The 19,243-nt window shown below is 31.7% G+C and overlaps 3 protein-coding genes and 1 long non-coding RNA gene across 7 annotated transcripts in view; 2 read left to right on the forward strand and 2 right to left on the reverse strand.

Annotated features, from left to right (window-relative positions):
* Window positions 1–76: 76 nt before the first annotated feature.
* Window positions 77–5,938, forward strand: LOC114872346 (vacuolar protein sorting-associated protein 8 homolog). Its single transcript, XM_029179442.2, has 15 exons — window positions 77–246; window positions 580–858; window positions 928–1,221; window positions 1,292–1,510; window positions 1,587–1,766; window positions 1,844–2,089; window positions 2,162–2,302; window positions 2,368–2,823; window positions 2,917–3,662; window positions 3,789–4,176; window positions 4,252–4,419; window positions 4,494–4,641; window positions 4,774–5,014; window positions 5,089–5,302; window positions 5,388–5,938. Exons 1-15 carry the CDS (start codon window positions 166–168, stop codon window positions 5,487–5,489), a joined length of 3,903 nt encoding a protein of 1,300 aa, XP_029035275.1. The 5' UTR covers window positions 77–165; the 3' UTR covers window positions 5,490–5,938.
* Window positions 5,939–6,021: 83 nt separating this feature from the next.
* Window positions 6,022–7,082, reverse strand: LOC114872347. The gene is made up of 4 exons (XM_046285976.1): window positions 7,071–7,082; window positions 6,812–7,021; window positions 6,405–6,623; window positions 6,022–6,323 (listed from the first exon to the last, which is right to left on the reverse strand). The coding sequence occupies exons 1-4, from the start codon at window positions 7,080–7,082 to the stop codon at window positions 6,042–6,044; spliced, it is 723 nt and encodes a 240-aa protein (XP_046141932.1). The 3' UTR covers window positions 6,022–6,041.
* Window positions 7,083–8,758: 1,676 nt separating this feature from the next.
* Window positions 8,759–14,163, reverse strand: LOC114872361 (ubiquitin carboxyl-terminal hydrolase 36). 2 transcript variants are annotated; one of them, XM_029179471.2, is made up of 9 exons: window positions 14,098–14,163; window positions 13,732–14,014; window positions 12,358–12,899; window positions 12,142–12,249; window positions 11,832–12,058; window positions 11,359–11,757; window positions 10,334–11,268; window positions 10,110–10,246; window positions 8,759–9,653 (listed from the first exon to the last, which is right to left on the reverse strand). In XM_029179471.2, exons 3-9 carry the CDS (start codon window positions 12,851–12,853, stop codon window positions 9,310–9,312), a joined length of 2,646 nt encoding a protein of 881 aa, XP_029035304.2. In that variant the 5' UTR covers window positions 12,854–12,899; window positions 13,732–14,014; window positions 14,098–14,163; the 3' UTR covers window positions 8,759–9,309. The 2 variants fall into 2 exon arrangements, with proteins under 2 accessions (XP_029035304.2, XP_029035305.2); XM_029179472.2 differs by lacking the exons at window positions 13,732–14,014; window positions 14,098–14,163 and adding an exon at window positions 13,247–13,718.
* A 688-nt stretch (window positions 14,164–14,851) lies between these two features.
* The window catches only part of LOC114872388, a 56,269-nt gene continuing 51,877 nt past the window's right edge, over window positions 14,852–19,243 (forward strand). For all 3 annotated transcript variants that reach the window (XR_006829452.1, XR_003788753.2, XR_006829453.1), the window contains exon 1: window positions 14,852–15,012. This is a non-coding gene — a long non-coding RNA (uncharacterized LOC114872388). The remainder of the gene's footprint in view (window positions 15,013–19,243) is intronic.

The following is a 19,243-nucleotide window of genomic DNA, read 5'->3' on the forward strand; positions in this document are numbered from 1 at the left end:
AAAATAGCCATTTTATGGACCAAAAAATTGCCGTCCATCTAACGGCAAAAAGATGGAACTAACAAAATACGAAAATTGACATGAATAACAGTGTATGTTCTACAGTTCGATAGAGAACTGCTATATTTACGTGCATCAGCTGTGGAATGACAGGTGGAATAAAAAATGGCTGAAAATGGGTTGGGGTCGGATGCTGGGTCTCAAGAATATCTTGCAACAGAGATTATTAATTTAGATATTGAAGAGGTAGTCAAATGAGTTTATTACGTAAATACTTAAACCTGTAAACTTCAATAAAGTTTTTTAGGTTATGTTCTCCTACTTCACTTAATCAATTATTATTTTTATCATATGTTTATAATAATAATAAAATATTGATCTATCGTTAATAGATTTCTTTATAATAATATTGAATCTTGTTTCTAGGTCGTACTGTTATCTTTTATGTTTACTCAACTTTTAAATAAATATGTATACCACTTAAATATACTCATTTTGTTATTTAATTTAGTAATTATTATCATTCGAAGACACCAAATCTTATAGCTTATAAATTTGAATTACATTTTACTATTTCAGTTGGACAATACAGAATATGCTATACCTGCTGTGGAGGAATTACCTTCATTAGAAAGTATATTAACAGAACCTGACTGTGCTTCATTATCTGGAACAGACAATGACTTTGGTTTAACACCAGGTGAAAAATTAGGTAGTAGCGAAACAACGAGCGTCGGAAGTCACTTATCGTTAAATTCTTTAAATAAATCGAACAAAACTTCGCAATCATCATCTTCTGGGACTATTTTAAGACATGTCATATTAAAAGGAATATCATCACAAATTGTGTCCGCTAGCGTAAGAAAAAATGTTTTATAATTTTAAACAATAATAAATAGAATAATTGAACGAATATATTTTATACAGGAAAAGGTGAATGCTGGCTTAGCGAGTGCAGTTGCAGCTGGAGGGAATATGCTAGTAGTTGGAACTAGTCATGGACTGATATTAGGCTTTGATTCGTCGCAAACGTTACGATGGTGTGATCAAGAAGCAAGACATCAGGGATCAGTGTCTGCTTTATGTTTTAATTACGATGGAAGTAGAGTTCTAGCAGGTTTTGCTAGAGGTCACATATTAATGATAGATAGCTCTAATGGAAAAGTATTAAGAACACTTACCGATGTTCATCCGCTTGATACAGCCGTATTACACGTTAAAGTATGATCAATTTGGTTTATGATGTTACATACCTTCTTTTATTAATAGTGTATTACATTATCCTTTATAGTTTACAGATTCACCTAAGGTAGCATTATGCAGCGACAGCGGTGGATCGGTTTTTGAATTAATCTTTACGAGAGTTATGGGAGTACGAGGTTGTGATAGTAGATGTTTATTTAGTGGATCCAGAGGTGAAGTGTGTACATTGGAACCTTTGTTATTAAATCATCTGCCGTCGCATCCCTTGAAAAATTATACATTAGTAGCAATGGCAACATTATCAAAGGTTCTTCAATATTTTTTTAAAAAAAGGTCAAAGATATATTATACTTATATAATTATGTAACATTTGAATTGTTTAGGTAATAGTAGTTTGCATAAGGCCACGAATGCGTGTTGTGTTAACTCATCCTTTATCTGGTGCTCCTATAGCACCACCACAATTATCTTGGCAACTTGTTGTCATACAAGCAGCAGATGCTTCTCGTGTAATTGATCCAGTTTTGGCTCTTGCAAGAGACGACGTAGTTCACTTTTATCAAGTATTAATCTCGTATAATTTTGTTTATCAAATAACTACATTATCGAGAAGTTTATATCAATTTAATTGCTTTACTAGGTATGTACCGAAGCTGGTTCAAGAGTGAAATTATTTCCCTTAAGAAGAATGACTTTTCCATACACGATAAGTAATTTACGATGGTTGAATCCAAGATCTTTAGCAGTATTGGATACCCAAGAAAGATTACATTTAGTTGATGTAAGAGCGCAGGATAATCTGGAAACTTTAGATATGAGTCGTGTTCGTATTTCGTATGCATCCAGCCATTTTAAAGGTTTATCTACCGGTGGAAACGTTTCAAAGGTACTCGAAAATAAAGTATTATTTATTGACACTGTGACTTTGTTAATATAATGTTTTTATTTTTAAAATTAGGCAATGGCATTGGCTGGTGAACGAGCATGTTATAATACCGTGGTAACATTTGGTACCCAACTATTATTATTAGGTACCAAAAGTCTACATGTAGTTTGTATCCGAACGTGGACAGAACGATTGAGACACTTAACGATACAGGTTAGTACATTATAGTGAATTAAATTTTATATTCTGTGTAAATTGTTAATTTTTTTAAATTTCAGAGAAGATTTCCAGAAGCTTTAGCATTGGGACTCTCTTTTTATCAAGACAAAGGGAAAGCAGTTGTCGGTCTTCGTGGTTCGAAACAACGTCGTAAACAAATAGCTCGTGATAAAGTGTGTCAGGTTTTAATTCAGTACATGGAAGAATTGAATCATTGCTGTTCAGATGAAACTTCAGAGTTCGAAATAGTCACCACTTGTGTGGATTATTGTATACAACTAGAAAATACTGATTTATTGTTTGGAAAGTTATGGGATTTAGTCTCGGAATCCGAAGGATTAAAGGCGAGTTATTTACACGCTCTCGAAAGTCCATTATTAGACGGAAGTTTGCGTCCTCGGTTACCACCATTGATTGCTCAACAATTAGTTACTCTTTATGATCAAGAGGAAAAAATAGACTCGCTTCAAGCAATTATAGTGTTATTAGACGTTGATTGTTTAGATATTCATCAAGTGAGTAAAATGTGTAATACTATGTAAAAAAGAATTAACTTAATTGGTTATAGAGAAGTTGGTTTAAGAAATATTTACTTAAAAATATTATAGGTAACAACAGTTTGCCGTCAGCGGTGCCTTTGGGAAGCTCTAATACATCTTCAAACGACGGCGTTAGGCGATTTCACTGCTCCTATCCATCAATTAGTGCCGATTTTACACAATTTATTAACAAATTCGAAAGATGGACTAACTCGAGACAGTATACAACTTGGTAATGCACTTCTAGTATATGCTAGCTGCTGTCTTGCCGGTCGTGGTTTTCCCAGAGACGAACTTCCTGAAGGCATGTCTCAAAGAGCGAAAACAGACGTGTTGAGAGCTTTACTTTCACAACACTCTAGCTTAGCTAATGACACAGAGAGGCAGTATCCGTACCTAAGAACTTTACTTCAATTTGATGCAAAAGGATTCCTTGATGTGATTGCGATTGCCTTCCAAGAACCAGAATTTACATCTGAAATGGGTCTTAGACAACGGCAAAGGCTTATAGATATATTATTAAATATTGTTATGCCTAGTACACCGTTAAGCCCAAGGAATCCTGATTACATCAACGACGAACATAGAAATCTAGTTCTTATATTCATAGCTAATGAAGTCGCAGAGAATACTGTTAATTTAGAGCCTAGTATGTTAAATAAAATGATAGAAATATTATGTACTGATTCAAGCATGGGATCTTCGAAAGAACTTAACGCTGATAAAGAAGACGCAATATTGGGATTGTTGCGTTCAAAGAAAATACGCAATATATCAGATAATACTTTACTTAATTTGGCAGAAAGAGCTAACTTGTAAGTAAATTGATTATTCTTTAACGTTGATGTTAGTATTAAATTAATAACGTTTATATTAAATCTCGATAAATTATATATTATCATCATACATAGTAACTTGTATCGCAGTATATAATGTTGCAGTACACGAGTTGCGGAGTTACTGTACAGTGCGAGGGAAGATTGGATTTCAGTTTGCAAATGCATGATATCGCATTCATCCAGACATCATGACATTTGGGTCTGGTTAAAGAATCTTCCCGCGAACTCATTGCAATCAGTTATAATGGCCAATGTGGAAGCTCTTGTAGGGATCAATGCGAGTCAATTTGCTATTCTTATAGCAACGCATATGCCAAACAGAGTCGACGAGATATTAGAAAAGTTGGAAAGTATTCCAAACTTGCAATATGCTCTGCTAGAAGCTTTATATCAAATAGTACAATACAAAGAAGAGGATATCACGTTTGAACTGAAAACTGAATTATTTGAGAAATATTTAGAACTAATGTGTGAATTACGACCGGATCGTGTAAGTGAAAAATTTGATAAAGGTCTTAAAATATACTCTTTCTTAATCTTTTTTTAACTATTTTTTTTAACGTAGGTAATTGAGCATATTCAAGGGTTTCATGGTTGTAGATTGAACGAAGCGCTGAAGATTGTTCAGAAGACAAATCATAAAGATGCTGAAGCAGTAATGTTAGAAAAATTAGGAAATTATCAAGATGCATTTGATATTCTTATAAAAGAATTTCAAAATCATCTTGAATTGGTGAATATATTTTATACAACTAATAGAAAAATACAAATATTGATTGCTAATAATTTGGTATAATTTTGTTTCAGTATTGTCAAAATAAGAGTTTAGAAAATACATCAATCCATACTGCAATTCAGCTTGCGGGATTGTGTAGACGGTCTGCTGGAAATTTAGATTGGATGCCACTTGTGGAAATTATACTTCAAACACACTCGAATAGTAAAGATGAAAAAGGTATGCTGTATTTTAATATAACATGCATATACAGTATTCAACATAAACCTCGAATCATCGTATCAGTGTTTATGTAAAAGTTTACTTTCCACAGTATTTATAAAATAAATACTAACAATCAATAAATTACAGTCGAAAAATTAAGTGGAAAGTTGTTGAGAATTACATTAGAATTTCTTAGTGGTACAACAGCGTTGTCAACTGTATTAGAACAAATACTGAAACATCCATTAGCAACAAGTGGAACGATAGGTGATATCAGACAATTATTATCCGGAGTACTTACGCATTCTCGTTACGAACAAACCTTAGTCGAAACTACAGCACGTTTGGTCAGTCTGGAACTTCATAAAGCATTAAAAAAATCACTAAGGTAATTCATTTTAATAATTATATTGACTTAATATCGTCAATCAATTTTGTAATATTAAAATTTATATATCTTAGGAACGCGGGTAGAGCGTGTGCCAGTGCATCAATAATTTGTGCAATATGTAGACAATTGTTATCACAATGTACAGACTATATAATAGTTTTCAGTTGTGGTCATGGATTTCATTCTGAATGTTTGGAAGAACCTAAATGTTGTTATAAATGTTTGAATACAAAAGGATGGGCATCACTTGTTACGAATACTGTATATACTACTAAATCATTCCATGTAAGTGAATTTTTTAGATAAAAATTGTATCAGCATACACTGTTAAGATTATTAATTATTTTTAAATTTACGTTACATTTTACAGGAAACTAAACAAATTCTGCCCCCAGAATTTATGCGTAATAAAGATCTTTCTTTAAGACTTGCACCACCTACTTCTTTACCAGATCTTGAGGGTATTTTTTAATCTAGTCTTCAAATATCAAAATTCGGCAACACACTTTTAAATGGTGTGCAGCATTTTGATAGTAGAAATGATGCGATGTCGTATACGTGTACATTACATTAGATCTCGTTTTCATTCCATCAACATCACATTATTTTCTTTCCATATTTCACGTAGAAGATATTATTTTAACAATGTTCCCTTATTACTCACTTTTATTACTATATATGTATATATATATACACATACCATTTTATTATATTTTTTCCAAATATTTCATGCTCATTATTTAAGTCATTTCTCTGTTCAACAGGATTCAATTTATCATATGTTTGTACATTGTAAATTAATATTATGTCTAATATCATTAAGGATTTAAATACTATTATCAATGTAAATTCTATTTGCCCAATGTGCAGCACGTTGCCAAATATCATTCATTAAGCCAATAAAGATCTTAATTAAATAAATTCATTTTTATTTGCTGTTAATAATCATGTATTGTTCTGAATATAATGGTTTATCGTAAAAATTTTAAACTAATGAATAAATATGTGCAGAATAAACACTTTTTTACGTTGGATAATAAGAATTAATTGTTTTACGTTTAGTATTTTTGATAATGAAAACTGGTTTTTTCGGAACATTTTCCATTAGAACATAATTAGGATCAATATATTCATGATCTAGTAATTCACCAGTTAATAATTTAGTAACTAACGAAAAAATGTTTAAATCAGATAAAAACGACTTCTGTGCAGGTAACAATTCAACATTAGTGACATATTTGTCTATTGCAGTCTCCAATTTAATAAGATGCGGAGTGATATTTGTTATAGACAAATACTGTTGTAACTGTAAGATGAAAACAAAATATTAAACTATTCTTTTATTCCCGATAATTTATCTTAATATAAAGCTAAGCAATTTTTTTACCTTACTATCACACTTTTCTAAACTATGTATAAGTTCTTCGCTTTCTGTAATTAATTGGTATCCTTTTCGGATATATTCTTTCTTATAAATAGATTGATTAATTTTAAGCGATTTTTTTAATAAGATAATTTCCTTCTTTACTTTATCAAGAATAACTGATAATGGTACACCGTGTAATGTTCGACTGGCCATTCGAATTTTAGAATACTTGTCGCAAATCTATGCAAACGTATGATTAAATTATTTTCAAAATTCTACAGGGTGTGTCAAAAATAGTGTACAACTCGAATATACATAGACAATTCTTTCAGAATGTTTTAGAACCTGCATTTTTGTACACTATTTTTAAGACAAACTTAATATAAAATAAAGGAAAGAAAATTATACTCTGAAGATACATGTTTTACCTGACGATTTACAGAAGTCCATGAATGTGAAATTTGATCTGCAAATTGTTTTATTTCATTTCCTGATGAGTGGTGTGCTTCAGCTAATTTCCATAGGGAATCAAGTTTATCCGCGAGGCCACGTGATACATTATTGTACCATGTGAGCTTAGTTTCCAATTCATAACCGATTTTTAAATTATAATGATTCTCTATTTTCAAAATAGCTACCTATATAAATATTGAGTTTCTATATCTAGTGGTCTATTTTCAGTTATACTCTCTCTTGCATTTTTACAAGTATCGGTTTTTAATATTTTTTAATTTTTGTTCTGTTCACTAACTCTTTCATGTTAAACAATTATTTAAAAAATATATTCGAAACTAATGTATTTTTAAGTGTTTTTATAATAATAATTTTGATGGAACTGATAACATTCCAAACATGAAAGAGTTAAATTGTTTACTTACATTTCTTTCGAGTGTTTTCATAAGTTCGTTGCAGGGGAGCTCCTCCTTTTTTATTGCAAGCTCCATTTGAAAATTATAGAGTGCCTTTATCACAAATTATAGCAATATTCTAACGATAAGACATGTTAACATGCATCCATCAGCTTTACATTATATTCACTGGAAACCGCGTTAGTCTTTTTTTTTATGATATAATGAATATCGGTTTCTATGGATTTATTACCTGTTTTACTTTGTCCGCAGTAATATTTCAGATATTTGTACAAACGACATTTTCATTTTATTTAAAGTAATTAGTACATAAATTAAATCTGGCATTTATTCGCTATTTGTCGCTGTACAGTCGATATCACATACGTTTACAATACAGACATACCGATTTTAAACTTCCAAATTCTGTTCTTTTACGTAGTACATGTATTTGAATGTTACGAAGACCATTTTTTACTGTGTATCGCAGTAGACAATAAGAACATCGTGCTTAATGTAAGGCTATATCACGGTAATTATACATTTACCGCAATATTAAGCTAATGTGATTATTTATTAACACTAATATTTGCGTCTAATATTTAAAATAAAGACACAGGTCTAATGTGCATCCTTCAAATTCATGTATCTTTGAAAATAAAAAAAATTAGGAATTATAAAATCTGTATCAGTTGCCAGATTGCAACGTATGCTTGTTTTTATTTTGGCTAGTACTTAATTTGTAGAATAATATAACGAGGTATTATATTATAACAAGCGGGTAAAACAACCAGCTTCTTTTATACTTGACCTAACAGATTATCTATGGCTTTGTAACTCTTAATGCTCTATGAAAAATCCGTAATATTAAAATTTTACATTTATCTATATAATTTACAATTTTTTTTTGCTTTAATTTATATTTTAATAACTTGGTATTGTTAATCATTATCATTAAACACTCTCCATTCCACACTCGCTCTGGAATTATATTTATATATATGTATACTTTATATTTAAAAAAAGAAAAAATCAAAGTCACATGTAATCATGGAAATATGTTTAAGAGAAAATCTTCGCTTACTGATTAATCATTGCAATCATAAATTTCTTTTAACAGTAAGCAATCTTAAACACCATATTTCTCGATACTCATCGCTGGATTAGATTCATTTTATTCTAATTCAGAGAGGGAGGAGTGTCTTTGCTGATTAAAACAAAGGACGGATCATTATGCTACGAAAATGAAATTATAAATCTTTATCCGATTCTATTTCTGTAACATTAAAATTAATTTAATTTTGTTTTTTCACTTAATATCTGCAGAATTTTTCTGTTGAATGATGTATGGATACCCATTAATTTCTCTAAGCAACTAAGGTCATTTAATTATGCATATACATTAATTAAATTCAATTATAATTCCAATTTAATGATAGTCTTAATAATTAATATTAATATCAAATCATTAAAAATTTCTGTATTATCGTACAAATAGAATCATTAAATTATTTTACAAATATGTAATGAAAAATAAATAACAAGAACATAATTTTACGTTTAAAAAATGTAAACCATAAAAAATGTATTTAAGAGTTAATAAACTCCTAAGTGATATATCGTTTAAACTTTAAAGATTATTCACGTAACTTTGAAACATTGCATCCATACATACACTATACGTAATCTAAATTAATAATACACGTATTGTAGCACAATTTTATAACAAATTTTGCTTGCTTCACTTTGAACACAAAATTGGCAGAGCTGCTGGTACTCATCTCCCGTGTACTATGTAGTACATTGTCAATAGATATAATATGAGCTACAAGACAACGATAGAGTACATTCAAACTCTGTCAGGAACATGCAAAGTTATCGCGATGCGGTTTAGCGACTTGTTTACAATGAATGTTGAATAACTTTCAAAATTAATCATCTAAATCGGTACTAACATCCGTACTTTAATTTAAATGTATTGAAAAATTATCATTTGCTTTAGCAATTCAAAACTAACGAAGTCTTTCGACAACAGATTGCTTTCAAGAATTTCTTCCAATAATTTAACCTGTCCTGTTTTATCCCCGTTGCCAATGGCCATGAGAATGATTATGGTATCTGTAATGTTGAGGCCTATAATTTCTACCATGCCGTGACCGAGTATAGCTAGAAGTATTATAATAATGTTTCCGGTAATAACCACCACCGGAAGCTCGGTTCCATGTTTTGCTATTTTGATATTCTTGAAAAGGATTATAACCAGTATTGCTTCTATCTTCGTACGTTCGATGATCCTTCACTTTTTTCACTCTACCTCGATCTATCTCCTCATCGTCTGTATTGAAATGCCGCTTACGTTCTTCTCGTCTATCATTGTCAACCTCTCTGTCTAAATGTGTCCTGTTACCATTCCAATTTACAACTGTAAATAAATAAACGCGTTATATATTATATTGAATTTTATAGAAGAAATTAGTGTAAATAATCTTTTAAAACAGAAAGGTTTATGCTTGGCTTGTGATTAAACACATCATTTAATAGTAATATCTTAATACTTAATATAATTTTGTAATAAGAGATTTGACAGAAATACTTTCAATTTAATAAATTATAATACTGAAAAACCATATTTTGGTACTACCCACAATTTATCGTTTAAAACCACACTTAAAATATTATTAAAACTATTAATTTTTTCTTGAGACTCTAAGTGGTATTTTAGGCTTTAGGGTAGTTGGATTAAAGGTTCCCGTTGTTTGTACGTTTGCCTTATTGTTCAGTGTTGAACTTTTTGATTTAGAATGCTTGACCGCACAAGATTTTGAAGGAAAAGGAGCTGGACTCGGGTTCTTCGATAGAATTCTTTGGTTGTACTGACCGGAAGAACTGCCGTAACCACGGTGAGACATCTTTAATAAATGCGAAACTGTGTCGGAACGATTTGTTCCATTAAAATCTCTTAACGCTGCAACACTGGGTGTTGTATTGTTTTGATTAACTTTGTTTACGTCTTCTCTATAAAAATGAAAGAAATTGTTCATATATCATGAAGTTTAATCGGATAAGAGCAATAATATTTAATAAGAAATTATTAAGACTTACTTATCAGTCACGGACCACCCATTGGGTGCTGCAGTCGACGTAGGGGAAAATGTATCTTTTGAAACTTGCCAACCTTTCATATTGCTATTTGCAGCTTTAGTAATTACTTTCTCGTCTTGTCCTGTTTTCGCTCTAACAGACTGATGCCATTTACTTTTATTAGCGCTACTACTTTCTGTCTTACCATTTGCTTCTAATTTGCCGTTCTGGTACATTATTGGAGTGGTACTGTAACTGGAACCATTTTGTGCCTTTGCACACTGTGTTATAGTACTTTGATTCTGTGAAACATTATTACCACCATTTGCCTTCGACGTAAATTTCTGTACTTCTTTTGAACTAAAAACTGTTTTCGGCAAGTTATTTTTAATCGGAGAATTTTTTGGTGTACCATTAGTGGCACTAGTAGATGTGTTCGTTTTTGGTGCAGTACTTGAACTTGTATGATTTTTTAACGGTACAATGGAATTAACATCTTCTTCTTCGCTGGATCCGTCATAAGGAACTAAGCTATTCCCATTTAAGATTTTTCCATTTTTAATATGCATAATTAATCTCGGTTGTGATTTATCCTGCAATTTTTGCGGTAACTGTGGTCCAATAAAATTTGTGCTCTTCTGTGAAGTGAATTGAAGCACCGCGCTCTTGTTCGTCGATGCTTGCAAACTTGTTTCGGACTTTTCAGTATTGTCTTTATTGACTGATGTACCATTGAGCGATCCGTTTAGTGAAATTAATCCAGACGTTGATGGTTTAGGAGCTACAGTTTTATTCTTTGGACTTCCCGGTGACGATAACGTATTGTTTACAGTCATTGTACCATTTAATTTGACAGTCTGCTGAGTTTGAACCGGAGTTGGTGTTTGCTGTTCCATTTCAAAGATCATTATGTATGCGTTTGTACTCAACACATTATTCAAACTAATCGGACGAACCTGTATAAAAATAACAAATAGAAATATTATCAATATGCACAAGGAAATAATTCGATAAAATATAAATGCCAAATTATTGGTAATACGTACACAAGAATCGTCGAAGGAATAATATTGGCCTGTTGAAACTTTAGCAACTGCTGTGTAATGCCCACAATTTACTGATGGACCCATATGTGTAACTATTGACATAAGTTTATATGTAAGTGGTTGTACAGCTTCTCCAGGTTCTCTCCAAAGATAAGGGCCCATATCTATAGTCTGCTTAAAACCTATATGTTTTGATATTTTTCCTCCTAGAACGCTGAACCTCTTTAATTGCACACAGAGCACTTTCGGAGGTCGTTCTAAGCTAAACTGTTTTGTAGCAGGAACTCTTTTTTTACAAGCTTCACATTTATAGTCATTGTTATCTAGTTGTTCACGACTAAAATAACTAGTTAATGCTTCATCCAGAGTATTTGCTTTACGAATGTCTACTAATAAGTCCTGCAAAAATTTAAACATACGATTACATTACCGTACGCGTAATACGCTATTTAAAAATTAATTTTTAAACGTACTTGAAAGTGTTGAAATGTAGTGGAAACATGCCGACACTGTAGGCACTTTACTTCAGTACGGATATAACCACCAAATATTTGATTAATAGGTGTTGTTTCTTTAGAATAACTGTCTAGTTTACTGGCTTTATGTCTTGCTAAATAAGCTTTTTCCATGCCTTCCAATAAATAACGTAAAAATTCATGCGCATCTTCTTGCTGTCCAGGCACCATGGTTCGACAAATAACTAAGGAATAAATCCAAATAACATATGAAATGTTTATTATTTCAATAACGATTTAATAATATCTTAAAATTTTCAATACTTACGTTTTAATTTGTTATATATGTAAAACGGCTTGATAGCACATCCCGATTTTTGATGACTAAATTGTAAGGTCTTAGCCACTGCACATGTAAGGCACTCTCCACCTCCATCTAAAACTATCCTATTATCAAAATACGATACAAAACTGTGGAATTATAATTTCAATTCTTTTTCATTTATAGAGTCTGAATAGAAAATTATACATTTTGAACACTCACCGTTTTGTTCACACTTTGATGTATGATGCGAATCAGATAATAACCAGTTAACAAGCGCTGGTATATGAAACAGAGCTTGAAGAGTGCTATTTAAGTAACAAGTATTTCCAACATTATACATGCCAGCTCCAACTGGAAATGTCTCTTTCCAACCCAGGCTAACTTTCTTGGGAGGATATAAAACAACACTTGGTTCTGGCAAACTGGGTCCTTTGCTTGTCTTTTCATTTCTTTTTATACAATTTGTTCCATCTTTTGTTTTACCATCTAAATTTTCAGAGTTTGGCAAGCTCAATACAATATATTTGGCTTTAAGTTGATCCAAAATTGTTGTTTGATAATCATCTACTTCCTTGTATTGAATTTCTGATTGAAGAATTCTAGATGCATTATTAACCAAGCATGAAGATAAATCATCCGATGATTTAGGCTGGTTAGTCTCCAAAGAACGACAGAGTGTGGCCGCAACAGGGTCACATATGCTTACAGCAGGCATTTTAGCTTAGTTTTATTTGACTTCAGACTTATATTATTTGTTTCTCCTATGACATATAAAACAATATAAAATATGTTAATAAAAAAGAATAATGTTTAAAATTATTTTTCACAAATTTAGAAATTAATAAATAAATAAATAATAATTTCAGTTTTATTTGCTTCTTGTACTGAGTAATAAATTTATAATATACATTACAAAGAGTAAACAAATAGTTCACTATATTTTGTTATTGAAAATATAAAAAAATCACATTACTTTTTTTTTAATAACATAATGAATTTAATACAATTACTGCACAAATTATCTGAATAATTACATTAGAATAAACGAAATTTGTCGCAATATAATAATTTTAGGTGTCCTTTTTTCTTATTTAAGATATATACGTACTACAAATGCACGAATTCCAGGAATGTCGAAACGTAAGGGTTAATTTCACTACTAATTCATTGATGATCGCATTTCTAACGACGAATTGGACGACTAAATTACGATTTATTTAATAGAAAAAACAAAAACATTGAATTACGTTAAATTTTTTCTATGATTACACAGTACCACTCCGAACACGTAACGAAGTACACTAAAAGCACGCGGCATGCAATTGATACCGCGCCAACAGATTCATTGTTTACGTTCTTCTTGTGATTATATACGTTATAACTTGTAAAAATAATTTTTATTGAAAGTATTATAACACATTTTACATTATAAACGATATTTTCCCACCACAAACATGTACAATCACAACGCTATCGATTAATTCGAAATTCCACGCGCTTACGTGCCTCGAAACGGTTACCGGATGAGTTTAACTGAGGGCGCGTGTCTCCGGTCACGAGTCATTTTTTTCCCGCGTACTTTCTCACACTTACCCCACTTGTGTTTATTCAAATGAAATACCAACGTTAATTTCAATAACAGACACTGTTAAAAGTAGTACATGTCTATATTACCCGACATGTTTTGAATTGTTAGTTTCGAAGCATGCAAAAGCAAGGGACCATCTATCGTAATGTCAGCCATTTGCAATTACACGGTTGGCCATTAAACTGTTTCCGTTGGGTTCCGATGCGTCCAAAAATATTAGATCTGGTTTTCATGTTTATAAATGTTTATAATAGCCAAAATGAAAACATCGAAATAGTAATAATTGGTCTGTAATGAGAAAATATACTTATCGGTAAACACTTTTTGGTTCACTCTGCGCATGTTGGGTTTGATTGGTTCTATATACATACTTTGTAATCAAGGATAACACGCAGGTGGTCAACGACGTTTGTGACACGAGTGTGCATATCCAGTGATCTTTTATTTAGTATATTCTTTTACATCATCATTTTTTTTCATGTTTTTTCCGCTGTTCATATATGTATTTTTGTCTACCATGTATATGTCCACGAAGTAAGGTGTAAGCTATAGATGGGTATCGTACTGATAAAGGAGTATACTGAACATAGCTGAGATGCGCAAAATAAGTCCTTACATTTTTTTATGACGAGGACATATAAATAAATTAAAAAAGGAAAGGAAATAGGATCAAGAAACAAAATTAAACGATAAGACAAACTAGAGAAAACAGAGAATATAATTATTTTGTTCAACGAGAGAAAAGTAGTGTCGAGCGATGAATTTTCCGTCCATGCTGCGCAGGTCTCCTCTGGTTGGTTCTAAGCAGTTCCAAGCATGACTCACTGAGCAGACAATTTTTGAAAATTATTATCATAGTCTAGGAATAAAATTTACCATGCAATGTAAATTCCTGTTCGATGATGGGGGGGGCTACATATCCCTCTTATCATTCTGATATTACATATGTCGTATGTCATATGCGATATTGTCAGATCAGAATAAAAGTATTGGAGCTTTGATTTACACAATTTTATATATCTACCAATAGCAGTTATTTATCGTCCAACTTCGACCAATCAGAATCGTCGCTATCGGCTGAGTACGCAGGTCTGACTTGGTGCGTCATTCCTCTTCGAAACTTTGTTCTGAGTGCACGTGTTTGTAACAAGTAAGATTAAATTGTATTAAAATATTAAATTAAATTGTGTTTCGGGTATCAGCAGTATATAAAGTGCAAAGAAAAGTTAAAGAGACATCCAGATCCCTGATTTCTGGCATTAGTACGGCATTTTCTTCAAACATGCGTGAGTTGAAATTTTTTACTCTTGTCACGAATTTAATTTGAGATTAGAACAGCATTGTCTTAATTATTTTCCTTTTATATCGATAATTTCTTGTACTATATTAAAGTTTTTATGTTCTTGGAATTTTTTTCTCATAATTTATTGTTTTAAACTGTAAACATAGGTTTCTATATTTTTGACTATTCCGCTCATGTATACACATGAATTAAAATGATAGTTTTCTTGTTTATTCTATTTTCACGGGAATAATTTCTTAAATAATATCGATTTTCCTATGGTTGTCTACTTTCTTTTCTGTAATTTAGTGTTTTAAATAGAGAAAAGTGATTTTGATTTATTTTCAATATGGCGTCTATATTCAGAACAATCAAGCGCCAAATTCAAATATCCAACATTTTGTGCAACTCTTGTCCAACTCTTTGTTTGTTTTATGGAAGTAATTTATATGACTGTTGGTAGAATTAATTCTTTATTTATATGTACTGTTTCGTGTTATTTGTGGTTACCCAAAATAGTGATCATATTTTATTCTAACATTTTAAGGATATATTTTTTAATTATTAATTAATTCCTTGACGATCAAAACTATAATTTTTGTCTTAATAATATCTTTATTAATCGCTATAGATAATTTTTGCTTACAAAATATACAGATTAACAGAACTTTCAAGCGACAAGGTAAGAATATTTTAGATAAAATATTTTTAATGTATATTAGCCATTAGTAGTAGCTTTATTACGTTTACGATGGCGAAAGGGAACATCGATATTTGATACTATAATTTTTCTATCTTACTTATTTTCTTATTAATTATAAGTACTGGAATGATTTTTATTACTATAATTTGTTTTCTTCTGCATATTAAAAAGGGAATGGGAGTTTCGTTACGTGTATGCGTATACTAAAAATTAAGATTGAAACCATGCAATTAATCAGTACTCTATCTGAATGTGATCAATAATTATCCGTAAGAAATCTACATTTCTTCTCAAATACTCTGGCAGTGATAAAACAGACGAAACTTTTCGTTTGAAAAGTTTGCTTTATCCAGTTGGTTCTTGAGAGCCGCCTTTATGAAATGAGTAGAAGCATTTGACTATAAAAATTTAATTGTCAGGTTAATGTACTGTGCGTGCCTCAGAAGTAGTCTCGCGGGTTAGCACAGAAACAAGAGGAATACTTTCGACACATTACCCTGCTCTCTAGTTTTATGAGATTAACTAATAGATGGTAGAGGCCCGTCAGTGCTGTATTCTGGCCACTTAGATTGTATTTTTTCCACAAGATTTCTTGCGGGGCACACACTGTGCGCGGTTGACAAGAAGTGATGCGTGACTCCGCGGGACTTCTTGTTAGCTGCGCACACTTCAGTGCATAATCTTGGAATTCGCTACTCGTTTTGAAATTTGTGATTATACGACAAGGTGTATTAATTACTGTACCATGAAAACAATCTCGAATGAATATAATGATGAAAAATTACGCCATCGTGAACGTGTTATCATTATTCTGTAAACGTTATTATGATATTGTATCTAGTTCTAAACTTATGGGTAGAACTTTCTCAATTACGTGTACTAACCGGCAATGCATCAGTGCATTCGTGCCGTTACAAAATTTTCTCTGCATTAAGCCGTTTTGACTTGTTTTTGATACGTCTCCTTAATTCGTATCTGATAAAGTTTAATCTTTCTCTTTAATTTGGCTTGCAAATTATAAGCAGCTAAAAAAACGTTATAATTAATGTAATTGATACAATATTGCTAATTTAGTAATTTAATTGGAAATTTAAAAAAAAGAATAGATCATTTTAGCTAAATATGAACTTGATACTAATTCCTATAACAGTTACTTTTATCAGACACGAATTAAAAGCCATCCAATACTAACTCTAATTAAAGTTCGTCTTAATGATTTCCATGTGACATCCCGATTGGTCATTAAAACGGCTATCGGTATAGCAATAAGAATATTAATAGTGATAATCATCTTTACAGCCATCAAATATCCTCGATGGCTATCGAAAAGTTATCATTGCAATCTATTGAATTCAATCTATTTTTCTTTTTTTTTTTTCCTTTATCACTTTATGTATCTCTGTTGTATATTCTAGTAATTACTGCAAAATATTTGGCGTGTATATCCGCGTGTACCATAGACTTCCTTCGGTTATACTCGGGGTATGGAAAAGGTGCTTTGCATTATCCTTTTGTCTTTTTACATAAAACCGAGTTTACATTGGTATAGTTATTTAATTCAATTTCTGGTCAACCAACTGCAGAACTGGAAAAATGTCTATGGAAAGTAATGCAGAGTACACGCGACCGTACCAGGCTACACTAAAGACTAATCAAGAAAAGTCGAAGATCTAGGCGCAAAATATATCTCAATTCCTTTTCCTAACGTTAAGAAGCAACAAAATTGATATTCAAAAATAAACAACGGAGGAATCATGTGATAATATCGGCATTCGACGGTATAGACAATCTCGTAGAGCACCATTATAAAAACTCTTACAACTAGGTGTGTGCGTTGAATGACTTAATCTTAATTTGGATAGCAACATGCAACAAGGAATTAGCTTTCTCCTTAATTATAATATTAAATATTATAATTAATTCAATAAATAAGATGGATATTCACCATATAACTAGTTGCATTTATTTTAAAATAAAGGATCAATAAAATAATAAATAGTTATAAAGAATAGAGTTAGGAGCCAATGATTTTTTTCTAAAAAATTTTGTTTTTCCTTGTTGCACCTTATCCAAGATCCGCTTCGTATTAAACACTACTGTAGGAGTAATATCTTGGGGAGAAATACTCATTTTCAAAATGGTAGAGCATTAGAGAAAAAGGAAACGATAGATATCATAATTTTAACCGAAGTGATGTTCCTATGCGTAGAACAAGAAAATTAGAATCAACCGAGGGAGAAAACATAAGTATTTGAATCTGAAGCTTCCCCCAAAAATATTTCCATCGCATTCCTTATGTATTATAAATTACGTCACGTTCGAAAATAATTACTTGCTCGCCTAAGAACATATTCATAGTTATTCCTCGCCGAAACTATTCGTCCTCGCTAATTCTTCCTAAGATATACGTATGTATATGTAAAGGAAGCAAACATTTTACAAATTAAGGCAAACGTCTCTCACTGTAGAAGTAAATCTCAGCGAATGGTATGTCGTTCGAGAAGAAACGAATTTTTCTGACAACGGCGTGTTTAATCGCTCTTTCCCATTTACTTCTTTCGGCTGTATTATACGAATAGCAATGAAAAAATAGTTATCTACGTATCGCTTGCTCAATAGATATGTTTCCTTCGAAATTCTTTGCTCGTTGCAAAAAAGAACAAACGCACACGTTTACATGCTGGAATTAGCATTTTATGGAACTAAATACATACGTGCCTATATGGACCATTAATGCTACGTTGAATATTATGAAATTGTCAAAGTGGATGTAAAAAATCACTTCTACGTAATACGTTCAGCTAAGATATTTTAAAGGCTCGCGTACATGAGGACGGGGTACAGTGCATCGCATTGCAAAAATTTATACTGATAGCATACCGTGCCAGCTCGCAATGGATTGCATTGCGATATAAAATTTGACGGCTATCTTTTTTAAATTGCGAATTATAATACGCAAAAAGTTTACTTGCTAGCCGTTGATGTGGTTCGTTACGATCCGACAAACGATCTAATTCATTTTGATCCGACCCGATCAGATCCAATCCGAGCCGGTCCGATCTGATTCGTCCCGATCCATCCCGAGGTAACCCGATGCAACCCGATTCGTCCCGAGGCGCGAGCTTTAAAAGAACGATATGGTACATTTTGATCCTGTCTCGTGAACTGAGGGCTAAAACAAGGATTTGGTTTCAAAACCATTGCTAGTAAACTAAATGTATGCGTCTATCCATATGTTTTATGTTTTCTTATTTAAATTATCTAATGTCATCGTATATGTTTACATTTAATTTTATGTTTTATCCTTACGATTACTAGTGAAATCGAATGGATTTATTTCGTGATCATTATAACAAACATGGTTGATTAAGCTCTCCATTTATCTCGTTCTCATTCTAATGAAGGAAAGGACAGTTCTACTTTTTCACTCCGTAAAGATGAATTCGTTTTTGCTATAGGGGAGAACGCTATTATTATCGTTAGCTATCGATGAGAAAATTGGTAAAAATTTTGAACGATAGACCTTTACGAT

This window comes from Osmia bicornis, chromosome 5 (assembly GCF_907164935.1).
Source record: "Osmia bicornis bicornis chromosome 5, iOsmBic2.1, whole genome shotgun sequence".
NCBI lineage: Eukaryota > Metazoa > Arthropoda > Insecta > Hymenoptera > Megachilidae > Osmia > Osmia bicornis.

What these genes read in the sequence shown, in the direction of transcription:
- LOC114872346 (XM_029179442.2), top strand. Translation starts at nt 166, where the DNA reads ATGGCTGAAAATGGGTTGGGGTCGGATGCTGGGTCTCAAGAATATCTT. An exon ending in ATTGTTTAGATATTCATCAA is followed by an intron (nt 2,824 to 2,916) that starts GTGAGTAAAATG and finishes AAAATATTATAG; the next exon opens with GTAACAACAGTTTGCCGTCA. An exon ending in GTGAATTACGACCGGATCGT is followed by an intron (nt 4,177 to 4,251) that starts GTAAGTGAAAAA and finishes TTTTTAACGTAG; the next exon opens with GTAATTGAGCATATTCAAGG.
- LOC114872347 (XM_046285976.1), bottom strand. An exon ending in GGACTTCTGTAAATCGTCAG is followed by an intron (nt 6,624 to 6,811) that starts GTAAAACATGTA and finishes ACGTTTGCATAG; the next exon opens with ATTTGCGACAAGTATTCTAA. An exon ending in TAGAAAAGTGTGATAGTAAG is followed by an intron (nt 6,324 to 6,404) that starts GTAAAAAAATTG and finishes TTCATCTTACAG; the next exon opens with TTACAACAGTATTTGTCTAT.
- LOC114872361 (XM_029179471.2), bottom strand. Translation starts at nt 12,853, where the DNA reads ATGCCTGCTGTAAGCATATGTGACCCTGTTGCGGCCACACTCTGTCGT. An exon ending in ATTCCTTCGACGATTCTTGT is followed by an intron (nt 11,269 to 11,358) that starts GTACGTATTACC and finishes ATTTTTATACAG; the next exon opens with GTTCGTCCGATTAGTTTGAA. An exon ending in GGGTGGTCCGTGACTGATAA is followed by an intron (nt 10,247 to 10,333) that starts GTAAGTCTTAAT and finishes TCATTTTTATAG; the next exon opens with AGAAGACGTAAACAAAGTTA.